Raw genomic sequence first — 24,793 nt, 5'->3', positions numbered from 1 at the left:
TGTAACTGTCTGCCTGATTTCACCTCCCTCCGTAAGTCAACAGATTCATAGATTCATAGATTGTCCCGGTGACCTGTAATAGCTGTAATGATCGAGAGATAGCCCGTTCAGTCAATTACATACATCACTGTAGCACAGCGCTGCTCGACTAATAACTGCTTGTAAATTAAACCACTAACACACTGTCAGTGCCACGAGGCCACACACACACGCACGCACGCACACAAACACACACAGGGTTCAACTGTTGGACTTGTGTTCAAAGTTGGAGGTTTTCTCATTAGACACTAGACGCTGCAAACATCTTTCATACCCGAGCAAACGATCTAAACATATCAAATATACCGGAGAGTGACGGGGAGGAATCAAAGTGATTTTTGAGAACGCCGGGCGTCTCTGAGCGCGGCGGCGGTGGCGGCGGGCTCCTGAGCTGTCTGCTGCCAGCCAGCCGAGTGTTTAAGAGGTATTAGTGGCCCAGCGGGACTCTGACAAAGATGGATGTGGGAGGCTGGTCAGGCTCTGCTGCCATGCAGTGAGCGCCATTATAAATACAAGCCAGCGTGGAGTCCGGGCGCAGCGGGCACGCAGCAGCCATGTCTCCATTAGCCAGCACTGGGGATGGGCACCACAGGGGGGCCCAGCGATGACCACTAGGACACCCGGTTTCTTAACACTGAGCTTGAAGCCACCAGGTTAGCTGACGTAGCCGTTATATACAGCGATGACTCTCCGTAGCCACCGTGAGGCTACATGGTTGAGATCAGGTTCACCAGAGCAGCGGCGGCAAATGTAATCGCTTCAACAGGATCGTGCTCAGCGGTTGAGGAGGCCCCACATTAAAACCTCCACCCGCACGCTCATGTACAAACAGTGGTGTGACAAACACATAAAGCCGATTGGAAAAAGAAATGGGAAGTCATGGTAGGAGGGGCGGGGGGGTTTGAGACTCACGTGTAAACTGGGGTGGTAAGTGAGGACGCCATTATCACACAGTGTGACATATTTCTTTTTCCACTCCTTGTTGAGGGATTTGCCACTTCGCTTCAGAAGGATTCCCTGTAAGAGAGAAGACATCACGGTGAGGAGCAGCTCTCCTCGGAGCAGCAGGGTGGAGGATATGAGCCATTATAGACGTTAAATACCAAAAAATAACAATATTATTATCATTACTACTACACATTCGTTACGGTGGTGACATGGAGCAGTTTGGTTTTGGAAAGACATGGAGCAAACAAGTGACAATTATGAAGCAAAAAATAAACTAATAATAAAACAATGTAATTAAATCCCCTTTATTCTTCATTCTTCCTTCTTGTGTCATTTGTTTGGGTGACAGCTTTAATGATATGTTAGTTTTTCTGCTGTGACCATTTGATCCCACAGAACTGGCTCAGTTCCTCGGGCTCAGGGGCCATTCACAAAAGAGAGACAATCCAATTTGCCAGACCTCCTCCCTGCATTCATACACATAACATGCTGAACTCTGGAAGACCTCTCAATCCTGGAATTAGGGAGTGTGATCTCCCCCTCTTCAAAGACCCTCCACTCGGGTCCTATTCTATTCTACTTTATCTTCTGAGGCCCTTCAGGCCCTCAGATGGTTGTTCTTATCTGCAGAGTAAATCCAGCGGTAAACAATGCAGTTCCTCGGCTGGAGGTGGCCAAATGCTGCGGACTGTAAAGGGGCCAGGAGGCTCTCCGGGGTTAAACAGTGAGGAGGGGCACGCTTAATTAGGGGATTAAGCCGAGGCAATGTTTGTGCTTTTACAGCCAGGGTCTGTGTGTGTGTGTGTGTGTGTGTGTGTGTGTGTGTGTGTGTGTGTGTGTGTGTGTGTGCTGGGGTGGTGGGGGGTTAGAGGGGTTGTGTTTTGCTAGCCAGGCCCATCCTGTAGGCTTTAATCCTTATTAACACATCAGGAAGAGTTGACCCTCTGTGACCTGGGCACCAGGCTGTTTGCCGACAATCATCCTAATCCCAACCCTGATTCTTGTTTTTGGGTGGGTGGGACTTCAGAGTTTGGGCTTCTTCCTTATTTCTTATTATTAACATACCTGCCAGCGAACTTTAAATATGTCCCAAAACTTTACTTTAAATTTTTTATAAAAGTCATGTTGTAAAAAATTATATTTTGAAATGTTACTTTGAGAAAGTAGTTCCTACAAATCAAAACTGACTAACAAAAAAACCCACACAACATCCAACTGTATGTTGCTCAATACATTTTGTCTTATATTTTTATTTTTAAGTATCGAACAATTATTAATACAACTTGTTGGAAATTGCAATCCAATAAAATGGATGGGAAGGACTCATTAAGTGTCAGGGAAGCACTCATTAAATGTCAGTGCGGCTCTGGATCAGGAATTTTCCTTCACTTTAACATTGCAACATATTTCATTTTCGTTTTACATTTTCACTGATTTCCCAGAGAATAATTCATGGATCTTGATGAAGAAAATCAGACATGTTTAGGGGACTGATATTTATAAGTGTGTGCATTTTGGTGCAGCTTAATTGCATTTAAGTGGACTGTTGGGCCTTGGCGAAGGTATGAGCTCTATAAGTGACATTCTAGTTATTAATATACGAGAAAGCCTTGGTTAACTATTGATAGTTCTTGGGGATTTTCCAGGAAGAAACATTGTGTCCTTCAATCAATAAGTTGCTGACTGCCCAGACTCCTCTCAATTCAGTCAATAATGGAACAGTAAACACTTTTTAAATGGCTCTAATCATACAGAGTAAATGATCCGGTTGCGGAGCCTCTGGCAACTTTATAATGCATGTTTTACAAGCATATACGTTGCTCATCTCGGGCTCTTACTGAAGCATACATAAATCTATACATGCAATCAGTGCGGAGTTTCAGATATTTATTATCAGCCGAGTTGTGAAGTGGATCGATGAAGACACTGAGACAAATATTTGTACACGTGCACACTAATTCTCCTGCTTTATTATGAACAGTAACACATTTTAACTGGAACTCGACAAATGATTTGAAATCATTAATCATAATTGTTCTGTTGTTCGTCACGTTGGATCGGGTACTGTGGATTTTTACGAGATCATTTGACATTGTGTGTGTGTGTGTGTCACTGTTGAGGGAAAGCACACGACTACACCCACACACACACACACACAAAAGGAGATGAGTGTGTCCAGTCTGTGCGACATAAGGAAACAGGCCGATGGACAGACGCGCTCTCCTTCTCCACACAATTGTCATATCTACACGGAGGAGATAGTGTCTCTTCCTTCCTTTTGTCAGACGACTGGGAGAAAGCTGCATCCTGCCACTGTGGCTGAGTGATAGGCCGGCCCTTTGTAACAGAGGAGCGGGGAGTGAGTGTGTGTGTGTGTGTGTGTGTGTGTGTGTGTGTGTGTGTGTGTGTGTGTGTGTGTGTGTGTGTGTGGGAGGGGTCCGGTGATGGGGCGGGAATGCACTCACTACTGGAGCCGCCAGCAGCTCCTCAGCAGTGAGTGCATTGTTATCCTCACTCACTATTTTTATAGATGGGCGGTGGGGAGGGGGAGCAGAGGGAGAGAGTGAAGGATGGGAGGGGGGGGGGGGGTCATTCTGTGTGTAATTTGGCCTGATGGGGTGAGGCGGGGGTAAAGGGGGGGTGTGTGTGTGTGTGGTAATTAAGCCCACATTGACACTTTGATCCCCTTGATTGTGCATTTGACTGGGCTGGAGATCAGCTACAGTCACACCACTGCCCCCCCTCCAGTCCATCCCTCCTCCCAACCTGTAACCAGACCCCCCCCCCCACCAGCCCTCCAAAAAAAATCTCCGTAGATAAAGGTGGCGATTGGTTATCTGGTCAAAAGTTTCCCTGATACTGAGGGAAATTGGCCCTGGACTCTATATACTGTGCGAGATAAGAGCGGCAGCGTTTACAGTAAAGACGGCTCAGAGGGGGATTTCTTTTTAAATCTGTAAATCAACCTGCAGATTAGCCGGGTTCTGCAGGGAATTACACTAATCTACATTTAAAAAAAACCAAGAGCGCACACTGAGATCAAATAGAAATGTCATGTTGTTTTGTGACAGGCCACTTTTCAAAAGTTCTGTATCGAGGGTTTCTGCAGGTTTCACCAAGTTAAATGAAAGACTTTTAAAGACCATAATGAATGAAATTTAAGACCAATGTCAAGTACGTCCAATGTGATGAGAAGGAATATCAGTGTCACGCAATTACTTACATAATTGAAGATGAAGTGAAGTAGCGTAGTAGAGAATTACCCTGGAAACGCCACATTATCTCACATAGTACGGGTGTGAATTGTCTTTCCCACGGCCGATACGATTGCACTGAGATAAACTCTGATCAGGGTGTTTGTATCAGTTATCAGTTCCACTTCGGTTTTTAATAAAATTAAGTTTTAAATACTAAGGCCTGAGAATTTTGATTGAATTTTAGAATTTTTAAGATCCCATGGAAACCCTATATTTCATATTGTGCATTAATAAAATGGAAAATTAAACTTGTGTCATCTTAATAAGGGTTAATCTGTATATAAAAGAGCTGCAACACAATAAAAAATCCATATCATGAAATGTTTTATCTGTTACATGAGCGTCTCTCAGACGGATCGACTGATAGATACACTATCTGTTAAACTGTGGTTTCCCCTCAGCGTTACTCTCTGATTGAGCGAGGGGGCTTGGAAGTGTCACCCTGACATTATTCCAGTTGGACCAAAGCCTCGGCAATTTTCTACCCAACGCAACGAGAAGGTCTGGCTCGACGTGTCATCTTGTGTCATTTGCAGGTAAAGAGGATAATGTGAGGATGCTGACCCGTGTTGGAAAGCCCTCATGTAATCACGAGTGATTACTAATCAATGCGTCAATTACTCCCTTTGGTTACAGCCGGGACATTTAGGAACGATCCTTACTGCTACTGTGCAAGAATATATAAAAAGAGAAATAAAACAATAATAATGAAGAGAATAAAGGAAATCACAATGAAAGAAAAAAAAATTCTTGACTGATTATATAATACTAAATAACAGAATATGAAATCACCTAGAAGAAAATTGTCAGACCGAAGAAAATTACGTCTCCTGAGATATCTGATGAAATTTTCATCAAATGAATGGTTATCTACGTTGATTGTATGGATGAGCATGAATGAACCTTTATGAGGGAACACTACCCACACACAATTATGAGCAATAATAATAATATTCCAGCTTACTCCAAATGCTTTTATATTAAACAGCACAATCCAGGATTTAAGATTCAAGATTATTAAAGAAATTTATCAGAGAACTGGAATCATCAAACTGATGAGTTTAAATAAAAGAAATAAAACTAGACAATAACTGATTCTAATGTGGTTTATATGTTGGTGTAAGTTTATTCAATATATCAGTGTGTATAAACTTGATTAAAATAAGCTTCTTTTATCAGTGATAATCATTTGAGAAACATGTTAATTGTTTTTTAATTATCAGTGTTTATTCAATTACACAAATAAATTTACCTGCAATTGAATGAATGCATTTGCCTTTAAAAGATTAAACCTAAATATTATTATATTGAGCTGAGTAATTTACACAAACAGGTAAATGTCTTTGCTAATAACGATATAATGTTGGTTAACAGCTCCGGCCTCCTTCTCTCTGCTTGTACTGGCATCCAAGTACTTTGTTATGTTGTGTTATAGCGCCATCTAGTGGTCACAGTGACACATACCTAAATCCAGCGTTCCAGCGACACTAATTCATTCTTTGGCCTTTACACAGATTCAATCTTTACAGCAGCGAATATCAGGGGAAGACAAATAACAACATAGAGTGATACAATGAGGGATTTTACTTACCGAGGGAAAAGAGGGGGAACTGTGAGAAAACAAAGATGTGCTCACCTGTTTGATCGGTATGGCCCTTCCACTGCCTATGCTGTCTGTTTTACTGTCAACGCTCTTTGCCTGTTCACTGGCTTTCCGTGACTGCAAGAAAACAAGAAAGTCAAGTCAGCAACTGAAGCGACACACCCACGACGAGGCAGAGTGGGAGTTTGGGGGGAGTGAGGGGAGTGTTGGGGTGTGCATGTGTGTGAGGGAGAGAGAGCGACTGGGGGTCAGAGGAGTGAGGTGGGGAGAGGTTGGTTGTGTTTTCTTTTGGAGCGTTTGCAGTATTTGTGGAGAAACCCGACGTTTTGCAAAATAAAAAGTCTCAAAAAGAAGCTCGAAATGAACAGACAAGCAGACCAGCGGAACAAACAGCAGTAACATCGACGTGCAAGTTCAAAACAGAGGAACTTAAAAAAGAGACCAAACCAAGACCACACTAGACACATCTCAACACAGAGGAGACCAAGGACGACCACACATTGAGTCATGACTCAGCCCTGAAACCCTTTGTAGGAAGGGGATCCGTCCAGCTCTGTTTGAGACCCAGAGCGGGGCCCTAAGTGGACCCCTGCAGATCAACTGCTGCTACACCCAGAGCAAGCTCAGTACAGATGCACTGATTAAGAGCTTTTGTAGCACAGTGCATTAGTTACAAGTCACAACAGGTTAAAGGGAGAGAAGGGAAAAATGGTTATTTTGAAGCAGACGACTTGGCTGCACGTAGCTTCCTCTGACCTGCAAAACCTGCTGGGACATTAAGTTCATTTGCAAATACAAAAACCATTGGAACTTCACAAAAATGCAAAAAAACAAACAGGTTAAGTTTCTTTGCAGGAAAAACAAAGTGGTTAGACAGTCAATAAATTCAAAGTGCATGGATATAAACCAGGTTAACCTTCCCACCCGACACAAATAAGGAGATGAGGTACAGGCAGGGACAGACATGAGGGTGGATGGTCTCACTCAGATCATGAGAAATGTCCAGTCACCAATGGAGAAGAGGTAGAGTCTGAGTTCAAGTAAACCAACTCTGGTGTTGACATTTTTTTTCCAACATTTTATTTTTTTTAATGATGACTTGTTTAGCTTCTATACAGACACCATACAAAGCAAGTCACAAATTCACTTCAAAATATTCAACAGATTGACCCAAACATTGCAGTTCCCACAAAATATAGGATGGACAATAAAGGCATTATTTCATATATTCCTTATATGTATGTACTTTTTATAGAGTACCATTGTAAATAAAATACAATACAAGATATACAGCAGTCTATAGTTTTGTCAATCCGTTCATGATAGAAAAAAGCGATTATGCAAGAGTTCATAATCTCTGTACCAAACCTAAATCAAACCCAAATAAACAGAGGAAAGGAAAAGAAGAGAATGTGCAAAATAAATAAATAAATAAATAAATAAATAAAATAGGAAAACAAAGGTTAACGGTTAACTACATTCATACAAGTCGGTGCAACCCAGGTTTCATTTGTTGGCAACTTTTCAATATAATATCTCTGACACACCCTGACACACTATGTTTTTATGAAGGCCTTCATAAAATAACCCCAAGTTACTCTAATCTAAAATACCTCTATGATAAACACATTTATACCACATTTTTTCTTTTTCCATTCAATACTTCAATACTCTCTGGAAAGTAAGAATGACTCAAAAAACACAACAAAGAAAAACAGACCAAAGTAATGTCGGAAAATCTAGAAGGAAGAATAAAAAATAAAAATAAAAACTTGGCACCTCTAGTCCTTGAGTCCTCATTTATGGCAAAAGGCAGTGTGATGTCATGTTAGGAACGGTTGTGTCCTTTTGGCTGGATAACAGTTCCAAGAGTGACTTGAGTGTACAGTGTGGGTTATTTTTTTCTTATGGGATGTCTGAATGACAGTCGGGGGGGTTGGGTGGGGCAAAGGGTGGACGGGGGGCAAAGGGTGGACGGGGGGCAAGGGGTGGACGGGGCGTTTCCAGAAGAGTCCCTACAGTCTGTCTCGCGTGGTGATACTTCGACAGTCTACGTTGAGTGCGCTCAAACACTCCCGCATGGACCCGACTTAAGCCTATGGATTCCATATAGTGCGAGCTCTATGCATTACCCTAAGTGCGAGACAGCAGCGAGGGTAAAGCAGCGACGAGCTCTAAGTCCTCAATCAATAACCTCCTCTCTATCAGGATTGGCAAAGCAGGGGGACTCTTTTGTTTTTAAACCATCATGCTCTTCTAATTCGGAAGGAGTTGGAAAGCCCTTTTTGTTGAAGAAAGGTTGGAAACAGTAGCACAAATCTGCAAATATTGAAAAACAGTGTCAAATGGTTATTTTTTTGTTTGTTTTTTTGCTTTCATTTTTGAGATCCACTAACAAGTAAAGGAACTCGAAAATATGGAATGGGGAAAACACGGAATGGCGGACATTAATAATTGAATATTAATGAATGAGTGGGATGGACTTAAGTATAAAAAACGTTGGAGTATTTTCTCTAAATTCCTCGACAGTGTGCTTTTCAACACAAAAAGGGACGGACAGCCTGAAGACGTCAGGAGACCACAGACAAGTTTACAAAACAGATTTAAGAGTTTTTGACCATGGAAGCACTAGGAAAGAATAATGCGTACTGTGCTGACACCTAGTGGCCGAGGACAGACATGGTATAAAACTGGCTTGAAATGACTGGCTGGGGTGAGATTGATTTGTGAGGCCGGTGAAAAGACAAGAGTGAGAAGATCTTCTTTAGTAAAGCTTCGAGTTTTAATACTTAAATAAAATAAAAATAAAAAACAGCCAAACTATTTTACCTTCAAAAATGATTCGGACATTTTCAACGGGCTTTTCTGTTAAACTACATCTGAAGCTTTTGTCGTCAGATTAAATTCAGGCCGAAAACCAGAAGCAGACAGTGTTTAACCAAATAAACTGCACGTTGCAAAGGATTTTATAACTTCAAGAGTCCCAATGCCAGCGCCGTGAAATTTTACTTTATATCTGAATACATTTGGACGACTTGTAGCAATTTTCTCCTTCAACAAAGTTTCTTGGATGTAATGACTTGTGTGAGTCTGTTACTGGTCCGACAAAGCTCATCTACTGATGACATTAAGGCATATTTTCTTTCATTCAGATCTCCTCTCCAAAAATCAACAGAGAGTGATGTACTTACAAGAGTGTGGCTAGAAAAAATGGACGGCAGCCAGCGGTCTTATCGGTGACTCGCGGGACCTTTATTTTGTAACACAGAGGTTGGATTTTTTTTTCAGAATGGACAAAACTATGACAGGGAAATCCTCGACAATCTTGTTTTGCTGAAATCTTTTCTCTTTCTGTTGTTTGGTAAAACGGCAAAAAAAAAGGGTCGGCATTGTGAGTCTTCCTCTCTCCTCAGCCCACCGCACTCTTCAAGTGTCACTGGAGAAATGTCGACATCGCCCTGTTCACTTTTCCTCCCCCGCCTCCTTCCTCAGCTTCCTCCTCCTCTCCTCCCTCACCCTCCCTCCTCCTCCTCCTCCTCCTCCTCCCACCCTCGGCTCGCCGCTCCTCAGAAGGTCATGAGCTGAAACTCCCGCTCGGCCTGCCACTCTGGCACCCACACCGGGTAGGTGGCGTGCTTCGGCATCTCCATGATGCGGATGGGGAGAGGCTCATTTCGCTGGTGGACATGGTTAGTCACTACCTAGCAGGGGGAAGGGAGACAACAAGGGGAACTAGCACACAGCCTGTACTGCTCAGAGGCCACAGAGCATGCGGCTCCCACAGCAGCTGGGGTGACGGGGGTGAAGGCGGTGGGAGACATAGAGGAGGGAGGGGAATGGATTGGGAGGTGAGAGAGGGAGTTAGTTTGAAAGAGATGGCGGAGAGAAGGAGGCAGGAAGATGGGAGACAGGGTCAGATTGCAACAGGATATAGGTGAGGAGGAGACAGGTGAAGGAGACAGGTGTGTTTTAGAGGATGGAAGGGGGTCTATTTGAGGAGTTAGGAAAGAAGGAATCTCATGTAGCCTGATCTCCGTTTCATAGAGCAAAAAAAGTTCTGAAGAAAAACTAAAAAAATACGATAAAAATGGGGACAAATTAACTTTTGTAAATCAAGAGTCGGTCATCCAGTCACTTGGGGTTTGAAAATGCATTCGGAAGTTTTTTCAAACAAGCTCTTCACACGATTAATTAATAGATTTGAGGATTAACAAGGCCATATTGCGGTAGGATTTCTACAGACCTCCCTGAGCTTGAAGAGGCGGAGGTCCGGCTGCGTGAGATTCAAGGAAAAGTTTTAGCAGCAGAGAAGGAGGCTGGTGTAGGAGAGAGGAGGACGGAGGAGGAGAGAGGGATGCACACTGGGTAGAAGAAGAAGAGGGCAGAGGCTACGAGTAAAAGACAAGCTTGGGACAGCTAAGGAAATTAGAGTGGTTAGTGCGCACATGTGCTTTTGGTTAGAGCAGAGGGAGAATACGACTGGACATGGGGTGTAGAGCAGGCAGACATGGGAGGGGGCGGGGCACTGGTGTGGTAGTGAATCTCGCAGTTGGGCCAGAATAGACGTGAGTGGGGTGAGGATCGGGGGAGTTATCTAGACTCAGCGAGATGGTGAGTGGGCGATTCTATGTCAGAAGGTGCTGGCATGCATTATTAGCAGCATGTAAACGGGCCATATAGGCTGGCTGTGAATTGTTGACTTTAGCTTGGTCAGCAGAGACGAAGTTTGCAGTCTGTTGCTCCCCATAAGGGAAGTAACAGCAAAGTAAGGGTCTAGTATAAATAAGAGGGGGTTGGGGGGTTTAGACGGCGCAGAGGGCCCAGTTTGCTATGGCTGAGATGAGAAACTTAATCCATGTGCACTTTCTACATCCAATTAGAAAAGAAAAAGGACATGAGAAGAGTTGATGTTTTTTTTCCACAGTGCTTTCTTTGATATTTTTTATTTGGAACATTTTGGGGAGCAAATATAATTTCTATGTAGTCTTTTTTTCTTTCTCCTTTGCCCATTGTGCTGTGTGGACGAGACGTTTCCATTTCCTCCGACGGAGGCAGGAGTGGTGGCTTGGGTGCATTTCGAGCTACCTGTCTCCCTCTGGTGGACAAAGTGTGCCTGGCAACATGCCTCCTAGTAGTGAGAGTGGGTGTTGCTTTGCATCAGCTGTCGCATACTTACTGTGAAAATGTTGGAGCGGCGCTTCGACTGCTTGCGGATGGGCGTGGGCGTGTTGGAGGCAGCTATGGTCTCAATGCGCATCTCCCGCTGACTTATGCTGGGGGTGGAGGGAACAGAGGAGGAGTAGTCGCTGAACGCACCCCCACCATTGGCCGCCTGGGGAGAGAGGGAGATTAAGAGGAACCGACAGAGAGCAGAGGGAGAGAAAGAGGGAGGGAGGGAGAGAGAGATTGAAAATCAGAAATGGAGAGTGAATAAAAACAAACAAGCAGGTTAGTTAGGGACATATTTAATGTGGACAAAATCATTAAAAGGTCCAGTGTGTAAGATTTAGTTGAAAGGATCTATCGGCAGAAATTGAATATAAAATAATCCTAGTGATGTTTTCAGGAGTGTGTTTCACCTAAATTGTATGAATTTTTGTTTACTTTACCCTAGAATAGGTCATTTTATATTTTAAATACTTTATATTTACATCGGGAGCGGGTCCCCTCTACAGAGGCCATCATGTTTTTTTTTACAGTAGCCCAGACTGGACAAACTAACCACCTTTTGAGTTTTCATGACAACTGAAGGCTACCACAGGTTCTCTTTCATGTTTGGAAGTGGAGGGTGAGGTGAGGGGTATTCAGCTGCAACATGAAACTTCACCACTAGATGTCACTAAATTCTACACACTGAACCTTTAATGGACACACTTGGGATAAAAACATCTACATTAACCGAGTGTGCGCTTATTTGGATTAAAACAACATTAAAGCACAGTGCTGTCTATGAACATTTTCATCTCACCTGGTTAATGTGAACAGAGGGGATGGATGCAGCAGGGACTGATGAGTGGCTGGGAGAGTTAGGGAGAGATTTGCATGGACCAATAGACAGCTGCTGCTTTTTCCTCATGGCCACAACCTTCTGGGCAACTGGAGGAGAGAGAGGCAAAGACACATGATGCTTTCAATTTCTCATTTGATCAAATAATAATACTTTTTTTATCATGACAAACCAATGAAACAATAGATTATAGCAAGGAACACATACTGACTGACTTCAGGCAGCCTCTGTTATTTAAAGGTCAGACTATAGGAGTGTATAAACCTACACGGCCACTGGTTATGATTATGCACACACACACACACACACTCAGGAGGGTGAAAAACCTGACGAGGACAAATCTGAATAACAAAATGAGAGCAGATGCTTGCATATTTAAAGGGGTCACTGAAAGGTTTTATGAGTGTACCTGTGGGTGATTTCCAAACAACAACACACTCTCCACCAGCATCATCAAAATACCAAATGAGGGAATAATTAGAAGACTCGTGCTCATCCCTCCAGTAGATTCAGAGAGTCTGTGCCAAGTATCACCAAAGCTGCTCTGGCTTCAGTTTGTGCAGACAGTGTATCTCCTCGTATGTGTGTGTGACACTTGTTTCCAAAACGCTGTTTTCTAGGTTGACCTCTGACTTGTTTTGTTTTCATGGGAAAAACATGAAATACATGGTGAGGGGGGGGAGCAAAAAGTGGATGTTCAGCAGAGACTGTTTAAAATATAAAATAGGACACATTCTGTTTGAAATGCTGCATTTTTTAAGAGCTCAGAGCCCCCAATGTAAAACATCCACTCTGGGTCTTTCACAGATATATAAGTTTTAGAGTTAGTTTGCAAATATGTGCCAATATATATATATATCCAACTTCTACATATGAATCAGCACAGTGATTAGCACTGTCGCCTCACATGCCTCCACTGAGTTTGCGTGTTCTCCCCGAGCTTGCGTGGGTGCAGGTACTTCAGCTTCCTCCCACAGACCAGAGACAGACGGGGGTCAGGCTAATTGGAGACTCTAAATTGACCATATGCATGAATGTGAGCATGAATGGTTGTTGGCCCATAACCCTAAAAAGAATAAGTGATATACATAATGGATGGAACTAAGGACTCTATACAGTATTTGGTTGTATTTGTGTATTTGAGTTATTTCTAATAAAGAATCAATTAAATTTCTTTCTCATAAACATTTGATAATGATGTCAGCTGATATATTGGTATCGGAAATGTTTTACTCCCAAACATCCATATCGATCGTGCTCTTCTATTAAAAGCATTTAATCTCTTACAGGTGCCATCATCAAAGGACCAATCTGCCTAATCTTATTTGATAAGAGAAACATATTGATAATCAGTACATTTTGTCTATGGAGACATCTGCCTGGTTTTTAGCTTACATGCTGAATTTCAGCGATGACATTTTCCTCCTTGTGACCTTATGATATTATGGATTTTCACCCTGCTTAGTTTTCTAAACACACACACACAGGATGTTGTAAACAGCAGCTGTACCTGTGGGTAAACTACTGTGTGTGTGTGTGTAGATTTTACACAGTGTTTGGAAATGTCAGTCATGTCCACACTGGGCTGAAATCCAAAAGAAAACAATTTTCCATTTTCCCCAAACAGAACGCTATCATGAACCATATTAATCCAATAAAGCACAGCAAAGTAAGCAAAGCTAATTCCAGTCAGATGCAGAAGCATATGAGCACATTATCCGAAACCACCTCGGGCCATTTGTTTTCCAGTCAGGTAGCGAGCAGCTCACTGCTAAATGGCTTATTCACATCTCCGGGGGGAGGAAAAAAAGGTACCTCTATTTCCAAGAAGAGTAATCACACCATTTTTTTTTTTGTCTTTCACTCAGCTCTGCGGCGTGATGTTAACCAAATGAGACTATTGTCACCATCCGAACAACCTGATTTGCTGATTTGCAGATGGTACAATCCGTCATTTAATTCATGGCACACTCCAGTGAGGGACTGGGTGGAGTGGCGAGGGAGGGAGGCGATGCTCGCGGGCGCGTGACGTGAATTAGCACTGAGGGGAAAGAGAGATGATTTGAAGTTGTGCCGACAGCTGGGACCATGATGCCCGGCTGCCTGCTGCGGCGCGGCGGAAAAAAATACGGAAAAAACTAACGCACAATGCCGAGCGACTTCTACCAGCAGACAGCCGACACTCCATCTCTTCTAATCATTTCAAAATGGGCTTCAGGAAGCAATTAAGACAGTGAGGGCGGGGAAGACAACATGCCTCTGCATCGACAGTCAATGACATGCAAAGTGAACATTGTGTTGCATATTCAGATGTTTTGTGGCGGGATGACGGGCTCTCACAGGAGCCGCAGCCTTCAGGGGATAATGTGCCACAGTTAAAGCAGCCAAGTTTCAAAATGACACTTTCATGACTTCAATTATGGATTCGGGGGGAAAAAACGAAGAAAGTTTTCAGATTCTTTTAAGAGACATTAAAAGTGTATTTCACCATTTATACGCAACTGCATATTAACCAGTCTCTCGCTTGGAGCGGCCCATTTGTATGCAAACCTCCATCATGGGTTTAGCTTCCATAATTACTTGTTGTAGTGTTTGACGATTGTATTGAATTTAATTGAAAAAAGCAGCGGCAGAATTAATTGAAGTGAGCCTTTTAATGTTTCCTCAACTGTTCATAAAAGAACGCTGCCAATCACAGCTGCTGAGCGGGCAGCATACAGGGAATTAATGTATGTGAATAAACCTTCATGTGAGTCAAAGAAATGCATGCATGTGACTCACAAAACTCACAATACTTCACAGTTAGACAAACATGAAGGGAAACAAATCACCAGCTGTGAATTTTAATACCTGCTCTACTCATGTTCAACAGACTGACGCAGAAGATTAGAACAAAAATGTTGATTTAACATTATATTGATGTAATATTTTGTCGGAGGGGATAAGTGATTGATTGGCTGATAGTTTTTAACTCACCTATCTAGACTTGACCACATTTCTTGAGGAGGTGAACAAATCCTGTATCCTAGTTGTGGCTTTGTCAAGAAATCTACCTACAATCTTTCAATCTTTCAGAAATAAGATTGATTTAAATGTTGTATGATAGTGATCAGTTAATAAACACAGCCTTTGGTTCAACTGCCTTTGCAATGAGTGACCTGGCCTGGAAATAAGGAAATAAACTGAAAACTCTGACTGTAACCAAATAAGAATCATTACAGATAATCTGTCAACAACCTCTTTGATAAATTGTTTTTGTCTGTAAATATTACGGAACATCATGCAGCTCGATTGAACTTAAGGAGACTGGTTGGTCAGGGCGGAGGTACGTGCTCTACTAAAAGCCTCCACCTTGTCGTTTCCCATCTACCACATGTCGACCCCATCAGACGCCCCCTCTCACCGTCCTGGAAGACTCTCTCCACATTCAGGCCGTAGGTGGAGCAGGTCTCGTAGTACGTGCAGCGCTTCAGGTCATTTGACAACTTCCTGGCCCGCGAGTCATCGATCACTCTGGGGTTGGCGGCACTGATTGCATCTGAGAGAACAGGATAAGAAGAGAAATATTACTCAAACCTTTAATATGATGGATATGGCTGCAGAGATTCTATATTTTTGTTAGTGTCAGCAAAGTGTTAGATCGACTTTCTGCACCTGTGGCTCCCTTGGAGCCCAATTATTGTTTGGATTATTTTCAGACACATTTGACGCGACGTCGCATTGATGTATTTTTAACAGTGTTTGTACTACAGAGATTTACTGAAATAAGATACTGACAATCAGGCTAGAACACATGTCAGCAGGATCAATTCATTGTTAGTCTTGAATGGCATTTCATGACCAGAAAGAAATTAAAGGAATAGAAATTAAATCTTGTGAAAACGTGATATCCCGATTATAGTTAAGTTATCAGTCTTATCGTTGTATTATAAAAAATATGCTGAAAATGTTTTTAAAAGTACTGATACACTAACTAAAGTAATTTCAAAAAGTTAGATATTTAACCCATGTATCTATTATCAATAAAAGAAAATAATGTAGCCACCACAAAATATCAAACGTGCAACATAATCTTTAAATGAAGACGTCTTGAGCTCGAAGAAGCGTAATTATGATATGATGAAATCAGCTAATTTGTAAGTAATTTTCAGAATATAATGATGATGATGATGACAGCAAATTAAACCAGTGTTTTCCAATGTTCAGTTGTCAGCAAAGCAGGCTGATTGTGTCATGGAGACTTTGTTGATGCTGCACAGCATCAACCATATTACCACGATAATAAACCATGATTTTAATGGTGATAAAAACTGGATCGGAACTATTAACCACCGGGAATGTTACGATGGTTTACTGTGAAACTGGCAAACCGTTTCACCCCCTTATAGGATCCCGTAATCATTGTGTAAAGACGGTGTAAGAACATCGACTACTTCCTGTGCAAAGAAAGTATTGCTCAATTTCAGAGGAAGCAATATCTTGACAAAACAGAAGTGTATATCAGATGTAGGGCAGACACCTTGTGTTCCAACGAGGACCATGGGGACCTCAGCTGTGTTCCTGTAGCTGGAGAGGCGCAGAAAGTAATTGTAGACCGTCTGGAAGCTGATCTCATCCTCCAGGCTAAAGACGAAAACCACCGCATCCACCCAGGCAGCAAACTGAGGACAAAGCAGAGGAGGTGACGTTGAAGCACTGTGAAAAATAAAACCTCATTACAGCTAAAGAACATTCACACAAATTAACGGTTTGTTTTAGAGCTACCGCGCCGCTCAGAAATGTGGTTTCCTGTCCGTACGAGTAATAGAACTTATTACTAGTTTGGAGCCATCGTGTTCCGACAAACAGCTTAAACTATTTTAATATAGAAACTGAAACTTCAAGTATCAATATCCAGAAAATTAAGTTATAAGTGAAACAGGAGAATTAAGATGTTGAAATGAAAAACATGTTAACATTCATAGAATTTAGATTTTTTTTTATGACAAATGTAATTTCAATCATTTTAAATAAAAAAATTTAAGGATTGTGTGGGAGTCTATATACTGTGTTTTGGGTTATTTATTGATTTTTCAAGCACGATGGGCTCAATGCTTTCATCAAACATGTACATCAATATAAAGACATCAGAGCTGAGTTGTTTTTCATGTGTCTTATCTTGTAATGGAAGTTCACACATACAGACAGAAGGGGGCAGTGCAGCAGCAGCTATAACCCACGGGCTGGGCACCATCACCAGGTGGACTGACACTGAAGGATGAAACCCTGCCACTGAAGCCTTTTCTGTTTTATGTATCCCCTCTGCTATCATAATCTTGGAATCATTCTATCTGCACAGTCGCATACATTCATAATCTCCACATACTTTACGATCAAATTGCGGCGAGAGGTCCCCCCCCCCCCCCGGGCGGAGGAAATCAATCCTAATCACCATCCATTCTCAGCCGGAGCAGAACCCAGAGTAGCCCTAACGGTGACAATCAAATGATAACTATCCCCCTTGTATTCCCCCACTTCTTCAAGCCTCCGAGCCACAACTCAGCTCAGCCTCCCTGCGAGTGGGAACATAACAGAGGCCTTTAATTATGCCACTAATTATACAGTCAGCCGACAACCGAGCTGAACTCACTTCTATTCCCCGATCTCACAGGGCGAGATGATGCAAGTGTAAATGTGAGCTCTGGTACCTGTGGCTGCGGCTGCTCGTAGTCACCGAATGATGAATTCACACCCAGATCACATGTGACAGGAGACACTGAATCTTATGAATGAAGCCTGCAGCAGGTCGGCTTGTGTTCTCTCTGGGGCGCGTGGCTTATTAGATTCTTATCTAATCTATGGACTGTAGGTGCAGCTTTAAACAGCGGTGACAAATAGCTCATAGTTAAGAAATGAAACTCCAAAATCAAATAGAAAATTCAATAAGCCCTAATAGTCAGGCTCTGCCACACGTACCACGTTTTTGCTTGTTAGCAAAGTAAATTAAGTGTTGAACATTAGGCTTTGCTAATAAAAAGACAGGGAAAAGTTAAAAGACTCCCAAGACAGTTGTTTTCCAGTGGTGGGAAATAACTACATTAATTAACTTAAGTCTGGTGCCTGAACCTGTATTAATGTTTAATAGTTTTTGGGCTACTTAGCAGAAGGAACAAGAAATATATACTCAAGAGCTTAAGCAATATGGATTTTTGGGGCGTTATATAATATATATATATATATTTTTTAATTGGCAATGATTCCTAAGATGTCGTAATTGAACCCTTATGAATAAAAAGGCTTGAAATTGTATTCATTAAACATTATTATAAATAACAAAAAAATAAAAGGAAAACATGAATATAACCAAATATAAAATATTTTTCTTTACCCAAAATGCAAACAAATGCACATCTTTTCTTTTCTGCATCTGTTATTGTGTCAAATAAAGGTTTTCCCATGGACTAAAAATAAACGGTGTTACCGATGTGTCTGTGAAAGGCTCATATCGGCCGATTTTATCAGTTGTAATTTACATCCCATGTGATCACTTTTTCAGTGGATGATATATTATTTACCTCACAACAGTCGCTTATTTTCACGTATAGTAGATAAAGAGAAACACTAGCATTTATTTTGGGGGTCCTGTTTCAAACTACAGGTAAAAATGTACAAGTTATTCCCACTTCATTTAACATATTTTGGTCTCTACCGTTACCGATATTTTCACCAGCTAGATGCTAACTATGTCTATCATTTGGCGCCGGGCAGGTATCGTACAGTGATTTCAGCAGCGGCTTTCAATGCATACTACGAAAATCAACCCTGTAAATTTATTGACAAAAAAATGCTATAACACTGAGAGGAACTGTGGAACTGAGTGATACGTCTGTGTGACTTGTCAGATCACATTTGACGCAGTAGTTGTTTACATTGCTTTTAATAAAAATGTATTTTAGCAGCTTTAAATGGTATTTCACTTGAGTATTTCCATTTTATGCTACGTTCTATTCTACTGTACTTCACCACATTTCAGAAGATAATACCACATTTCTACTCCATTACTTTTATTGTTTAGCATTATTTATTAGTTACTTCACCGCACATAAGTTGTTTATATCAATGTCGAAACAGGATGATGCAGATACTGTGCAATCGTGCATGAGTGAAAGACAGAATTAATCTTTCTCAGTCTATATTCAGAAAGCATGGGCACCCAATGTTAAGTTGATTTAAGCCCTGGATCATCAGTATGTGGGAGGTAAGACCCAATACTGTCTGGAAAAAACATGGTTCAAGAATAACTGAGTGTATCTGACAGCTGCTCCGTCATTTATCAGGACTGGATTAGTGGGAAGAAATTCCTCCATTTATCACATTTGAAGAAGCATAAACCTTCTGATCACATTATCAATAACATCCCACTCTAAAACTCTTCATATTTCACAAAGTAAAGGGACCAATATCTGCTGCACTGTCCCTTTGATCACGCACGCACACAAACACAAAAAAAGATTTTGGCTCAGATTGCTCATTGATCTGTTGCTGCCCTTTAAGTGCTTTAGGAAGAAGGACCACAGAGCAGCGTCACACTGCTCCAGACAGTCCTGCAGTGAAGTGACGCTCTGTCTCTGAACAGTTCCCATCTGCATCACAGTTTGCAGACTCATCTCTGGAACCTCAGAGAAAAGGAACAAGTCGTACCTGCAGCTCTGGAGGGCCTCCTTCATCTCTGATCAGAAGAAGGTAGCTCTGTCCGTCCACCACGATTTCCTTCTTGAACCGTCCACCTGATGAAGAAGAGAAGAGATATTTATTTCAAGAGTCAATTAAAATTCCACGTTGTGTATGGCCCAGTACTAGCAAAACAAATGCTGTTTTTCCAGAGGTATAATAACTCATCACCAGTGTAGAAAATGACTGCAGACACATTTTATGCTCAGTAAATGTACTATATGTTACTGTGACCACTAGGGGTCTCTCAATCAAAACAACAAGAGACCTAGTTGGTCTTCACCCCCATTGCAGTTGAAAATCTACCTGATGAGACTCAGAGATACATAAGTGTTATTTACGTTAGTGGCGGATCGAGGATATTTCTTACTCAGGGGCCATAAAGGGGCCACAAAGTATATGTTCAACATCCATAAACGATTCCTGTTTCAGTAAGGTGCACATTTAAGTCATTCCTTGTTCACGGTTAGCATTATAGCTTCGAGCTGCACTTTGACAAATTGTTCCTTGTTCAAGCACATTGTGTTCGTATAAAAGTGACTATTTGAACGAGTACTGACAGGAAAGGGGCCAATCAGATTTCAGCTAGGGCCAGTGCCCCCCTGACCCTGCGTTACACAGTCATTCATTACTAGTGACCACTTCAAACAATGGAGGGAGATAATAGCTAACTGGCTAGCAGAGTGTTTTCCTTCCTCATTCATCGGTTTCCCTGTAAGTTGTAGCAGAGACGAGTCAAGCCACAGGTAGCGTAGATATGACAACAATTAAAAGGCGACAAAGATGACGCATCCCGTTCCCTTGAATACGTTCAGGGATTTCTCATAGTTTGACTATTGTTGGAAACATTAAGGAGAATTTAAGGACACTTGTCAACATATGTGTCTAGTAATTTAAAGGAGAATTGTAACATATTATATTTTCAATCATAAAATAACCCAATTTTCATCAAAGCACAGCTCGACACGTCTAAGAAAAAGTTTGGTGAAGTGAGTTAAACTGCAGCTTCTTGATTTCCCTCAAAGTGTTGCCGTGATGATCAGATGCCGACAGGAAGCCAGGTCTCTCTGGAGCCAATTATACGGACGAGAAATCCCCGTTTAGCATGTCTAATGCACAGCTGCTGAGCGAGGGAGTTCAGTCCTGGAAAGACCCAGCTCTCACTTTACAAACACCATCAGGCTGCATGTACGCTGCATCCATCACTTCACTGAGTGAGGTGCTAGATTTTATCGACACAAGTCATTACACTTATGAAATAATACGAATATTGGAATAAATTAAACGCTGGGATTAAAAAGAGAGGGAGGGAATCAATGGGAGATAAAATCTGAAATCCTCTGAACTGGTGTGCCTCATGTCACACCATGTCTACAGGGTAGTAGTGAGGAGCTGACACTTGGCGGCAAACTGAGTGTTATGCAACCTCTTCATTCCCTTTCAGATACAAATGCATATTCCTTGCCGCTAGTAACGCTGGCTGCAGATAAACAGCAGACCATCGGGAGAACTACGCAATAAATTTGATTTCGCATATAATCTGAATAGTTTGCGATCCTATGGGGATTAAGAACATTTAAATTAGAAAGCATTGGAAGCTGTGCCTTATGAATGTGAAATATGATTTAAAAAAGTAAAGGAAAAATCAGGACATGTATAAAAGGCTGAATAAAATTACACCTGCTACATGTTTGCAGGGGTTTCATAAGCAGATATGTTCGCTAACATCTAGAAGCACTGATCTCACATCATAGGAGAGATATAGGGGAAATACAGTAGCTAGTCCCTGTCATTTTGAATAGGCAGAAAGATTTCCTGTCTGAACAAGCAAATACGTATCACTCGAGCCAAGCTTCCACCCTGTTAAGTCCACTTTAGCCCGCTTGGCAAATGGGGGACTCTCCCAGCCTTTTGCACCGGCTCTCGAGCCCGAGTGGATGCTGGTTGTGTAACAGAGAGAGAGAGAGAGAGAGAGAGAGAGAGAGAGAGAGAGAGAGAGAGAGAGAGAGATTCATGAACCACCAGCCAGCTTCTTTTTTCTCTCTCTTCCACTGAACTCACAGAGCTTTGGAGATTCAGACAAAGGACTGAGAAACTACGTGTCTGTGCGTTTCTGAATCCTGCTCTAAAGGAGAGAAAAGATGAGGAGGATCTCATTACGCCGAGAACAGATTCATCACAGTTTGTGTGGACGCTGGCAGCGAGTCCTGCATGTCACGCCGGAGAAGCCTCACTGAAACCAGTTTGTGTAACGGAGGCGTGCGGCTGCGGCGAAAACACGCGTGGAATCTGAGGCAAATATTTCAGTTACATAATCATCCAGGAGGCTGTTGTCTTAATTTGGAGCCGAGCTGATACAACGCATCGAAAAAGAAAAGCAGCGCTGGGAGTAAAATGTAGCACACTGTCATGCTCTTCTCTTCCTCCGACATGGTGGGGAGTAATGATGAATAATTTATACGTGTTGTTAAAGCTCACATTAAAATAAGGCGACTAATAACCGTGCAAACTGCCTACAGAGAGACGGTAAGTCGGTGGGCACGGTTAACACGCAGTGAGCACACTCTGCTTACGACGAGGCTTAGACCTTGACACAGAGCCACAATCCGACAGAGCTCCATCCGGTGTTGCCATGGCAACACACCCCAGTACCTTTTTTTTCAGATATCATAGCAAAAGCCCAGGAACAAAACACTGACGAGAAAAAAAACACACACAAACACAGGCATGGCTGATGAACCTTCCTCCGCTGGGCAAAGCTTTCTGCAATGCAAACGCCCGACCTGAAGCGAAGCCATGTGTCAGAGCACATAAAAAGCAAAGAGCAGCTGCTAATCATGAGACAGGTATGTTGTATCACAGCAACACGACGCCGTGCAAGAGCTCACGTTTGTTCCTTGATTACAGCAACAACGCTCGCTCTGTTTTTCCTGCATTTCCACCATTGATTTCTCGAGGACTAATTAAGCTATGAACATTTTCCTCCCTTGGTGCAGCGAAATGCCAGAAACTAATTATGCACTTCATGTCTCATCCTCGCTATAATTACCCGAAAATGAAACACTGCAAAACCCCTCAAAGATCATCAGCTAAGTCTGGGTTTGCCAACATCTTTGTGCATTTTTCGAAGAAGAGGACGTACCTTTCGGGGGCCAGAAGGGGGCATTCTCGGTATGATTTTTGCTGATAAATTATGGGATATCCGATTTTCAAATCTTAACAAGTTAATTACAACTGGCGAGGGGGGGGTCCCTTCCTGCAGATGAGACATTCTAAGACATGTTGAACGGGCTCATTCTCCATCAGGACACCCAGGAAGTTAATGCTTTACGGCTGTGATAAAAATCTTTCATCTACAGTCTCAGATAATTGATGGAGTTCAGTTTTACCTTCATGCGGAACCTTCACAGCCCTAATTTACTGGAAAAGTTACGCTTCGTCATTATCTCACCAGTGATAGTGGAGGAACGAAATGGAAATTCATCAACTGAGCCACACCAATTATAAATCCTGGCATCGAGAGGCTTGATATAATCAAACACACAACAAGCTAATTAGAAAAACACTCTCACAAGGCAAACCGGTGCCATGCGTCATGTAAACATCCTAATACACACGTCCTAATAAAGTCATCCATCTGAACAGAGGAGCAGTCAGAGCCCACTTGACTTTATTCTGGTGAAAAACAAAAGAAAGCTAATTTAGCAGTCAGCGGGTTTCTGTATAATTTGACTTTTGAAAAGCATCATCGGGCGACATCATCAAGCCTCACGTCACTTCACTTCATTCGTCAGTAAAAATGTTATTTCACACAAGCTGTGAGGTAAATAAGCAGCGTGACAATGAGGCTAAAGGAGCCACACTTCACTCTGGGATTGAATCAGCTCCTCCTGACCCCGCACCTCCAGCAGACTCTTACCTTCGGGAGACTCCTCCTGCACGTACGTCCCCGTCAGGTACCGGTGCACCAAGGCAGACTTCCCACTGGACAGATTCCCCACAATGCCCTGCAAGGACGAGAGCAGAAATACAGTGAGTATTATGACATGATCACAGCAGAGTAAGGAGAAATAAAAGACCATAATGGTGACCTGGAAAAAAACAACTGTCTCAGCACAAGGTGTTCCTGAAGCTTTCAGCCGTGCTCAGCAATTTCCTCGACTGAGCGAGGCCACGGATTGTGTCAGAAGAATTTGTAAATACAAAATATGCCGACCCTTTTTTTGTCGAGCTCTTTTTGAGGTCAAGAGTGAACATAATATCAATCCAAAAGTGGTTCTGCAGGTTTTAGCCCATTATGGACTTTTTATTACGGTCAACAACCAAAAAAAAACTGCATCTAGGTGACAAAGTGACAAATATTAAATCTTCACCTTCACTTCACTGCTCCATATCAGCAGTTTCCCTGTCCTGCCACTGGCAAGTATTGTTTTTAAAGTGTCAAAGAAGAAATGATTTCTGGTAGAGTAGCGTTAGTGAGAGTTGGCCAAAATACTTTGGTAATCTTTCATGCTGGAAAGTCCCACATTAAAAAGGCGTTATGTAAAGACTTTCATTCTGAGTGGTGGCTCTAGTGTTGCTAATTACAACCCGACCAAAGCAACCATCACTTCCATTCAGGGTGGGTAGCATACAGCTGTTAAAATATATTATGTTAGTTCTAATTTGTTTAAGGTATCTCAACATCTCTATCTATAAACTGTAAAATGTTGCACCTTTAAACTTGTTTTTGAAAAGTGCTGTATAAATAAAGTTTTTTACACTTCTCATAATAACATGATAGATCGCTAACTTGGTGTGTGCAGCACTATTTGCAGAGTGCTCGTGCTATGGTCCATATTGTTTTTGGCGTCCTCGCAGTCAGACCTCCTAGTTTCAGTTGTGGTAGCAATGTAGTTGTTCTCTAATGCGAGAACTTATCTTTCACTCTTAAGTCTGTGTACTTGTACGACCTTTGTATGGAGCACATGCACCCCCATTACAGCCATAAATAGAATTATTTATTCATCAGCGTGGGAAGTGCTGGTGTATGATGTGCAAAATGAATAATGGCCCAATTTTAAAACCTCAAATAATCCACATTAGTATCTGCCTCAGAATTGCAACATTGCTCAGGCTGTAATTACCTTTCAGAGTTATGCAACTTTTACTCAAAATAGAAACGGGACTTATTCTGCTGCTGTAAATGTTGCTAATCAAATCAAAAGTAGTGTATGCTTAGAAAAAGGT

The 24,793-nt window shown here is 42.1% G+C and overlaps 1 protein-coding gene across 2 annotated transcripts in view; it reads right to left on the bottom strand.

Moving 5' to 3' along the window:
* The window catches only part of agap3 (ArfGAP with GTPase domain, ankyrin repeat and PH domain 3), a 117,629-nt gene that overhangs the window by 39,434 nt on the left and 53,402 nt on the right, over nucleotides 1-24,793 (bottom strand). For both annotated transcript variants that reach the window (XM_034613195.1, XM_034613194.1), the window contains exons 3-10: nucleotides 23,484-23,571; nucleotides 19,535-19,620; nucleotides 16,374-16,515; nucleotides 15,258-15,392; nucleotides 11,816-11,943; nucleotides 11,024-11,179; nucleotides 5,881-5,964; nucleotides 952-1,056 (exon numbers count right to left, since the gene is read on the bottom strand). In XM_034613195.1, the coding sequence (XP_034469086.1) occupies nucleotides 952-1,056; nucleotides 5,881-5,964; nucleotides 11,024-11,179; nucleotides 11,816-11,943; nucleotides 15,258-15,392; nucleotides 16,374-16,515; nucleotides 19,535-19,620; nucleotides 23,484-23,571 (924 nt within the window). The remainder of the gene's footprint in view (nucleotides 1-951; nucleotides 1,057-5,880; nucleotides 5,965-11,023; nucleotides 11,180-11,815; nucleotides 11,944-15,257; nucleotides 15,393-16,373; nucleotides 16,516-19,534; nucleotides 19,621-23,483; nucleotides 23,572-24,793) is intronic.

Source organism: Hippoglossus hippoglossus, chromosome 17, assembly GCF_009819705.1.
Source record: "Hippoglossus hippoglossus isolate fHipHip1 chromosome 17, fHipHip1.pri, whole genome shotgun sequence".
Lineage (NCBI taxonomy): Eukaryota > Metazoa > Chordata > Actinopteri > Pleuronectiformes > Pleuronectidae > Hippoglossus > Hippoglossus hippoglossus.
This window is presented reverse-complemented; position numbering and strand designations above follow the sequence as displayed.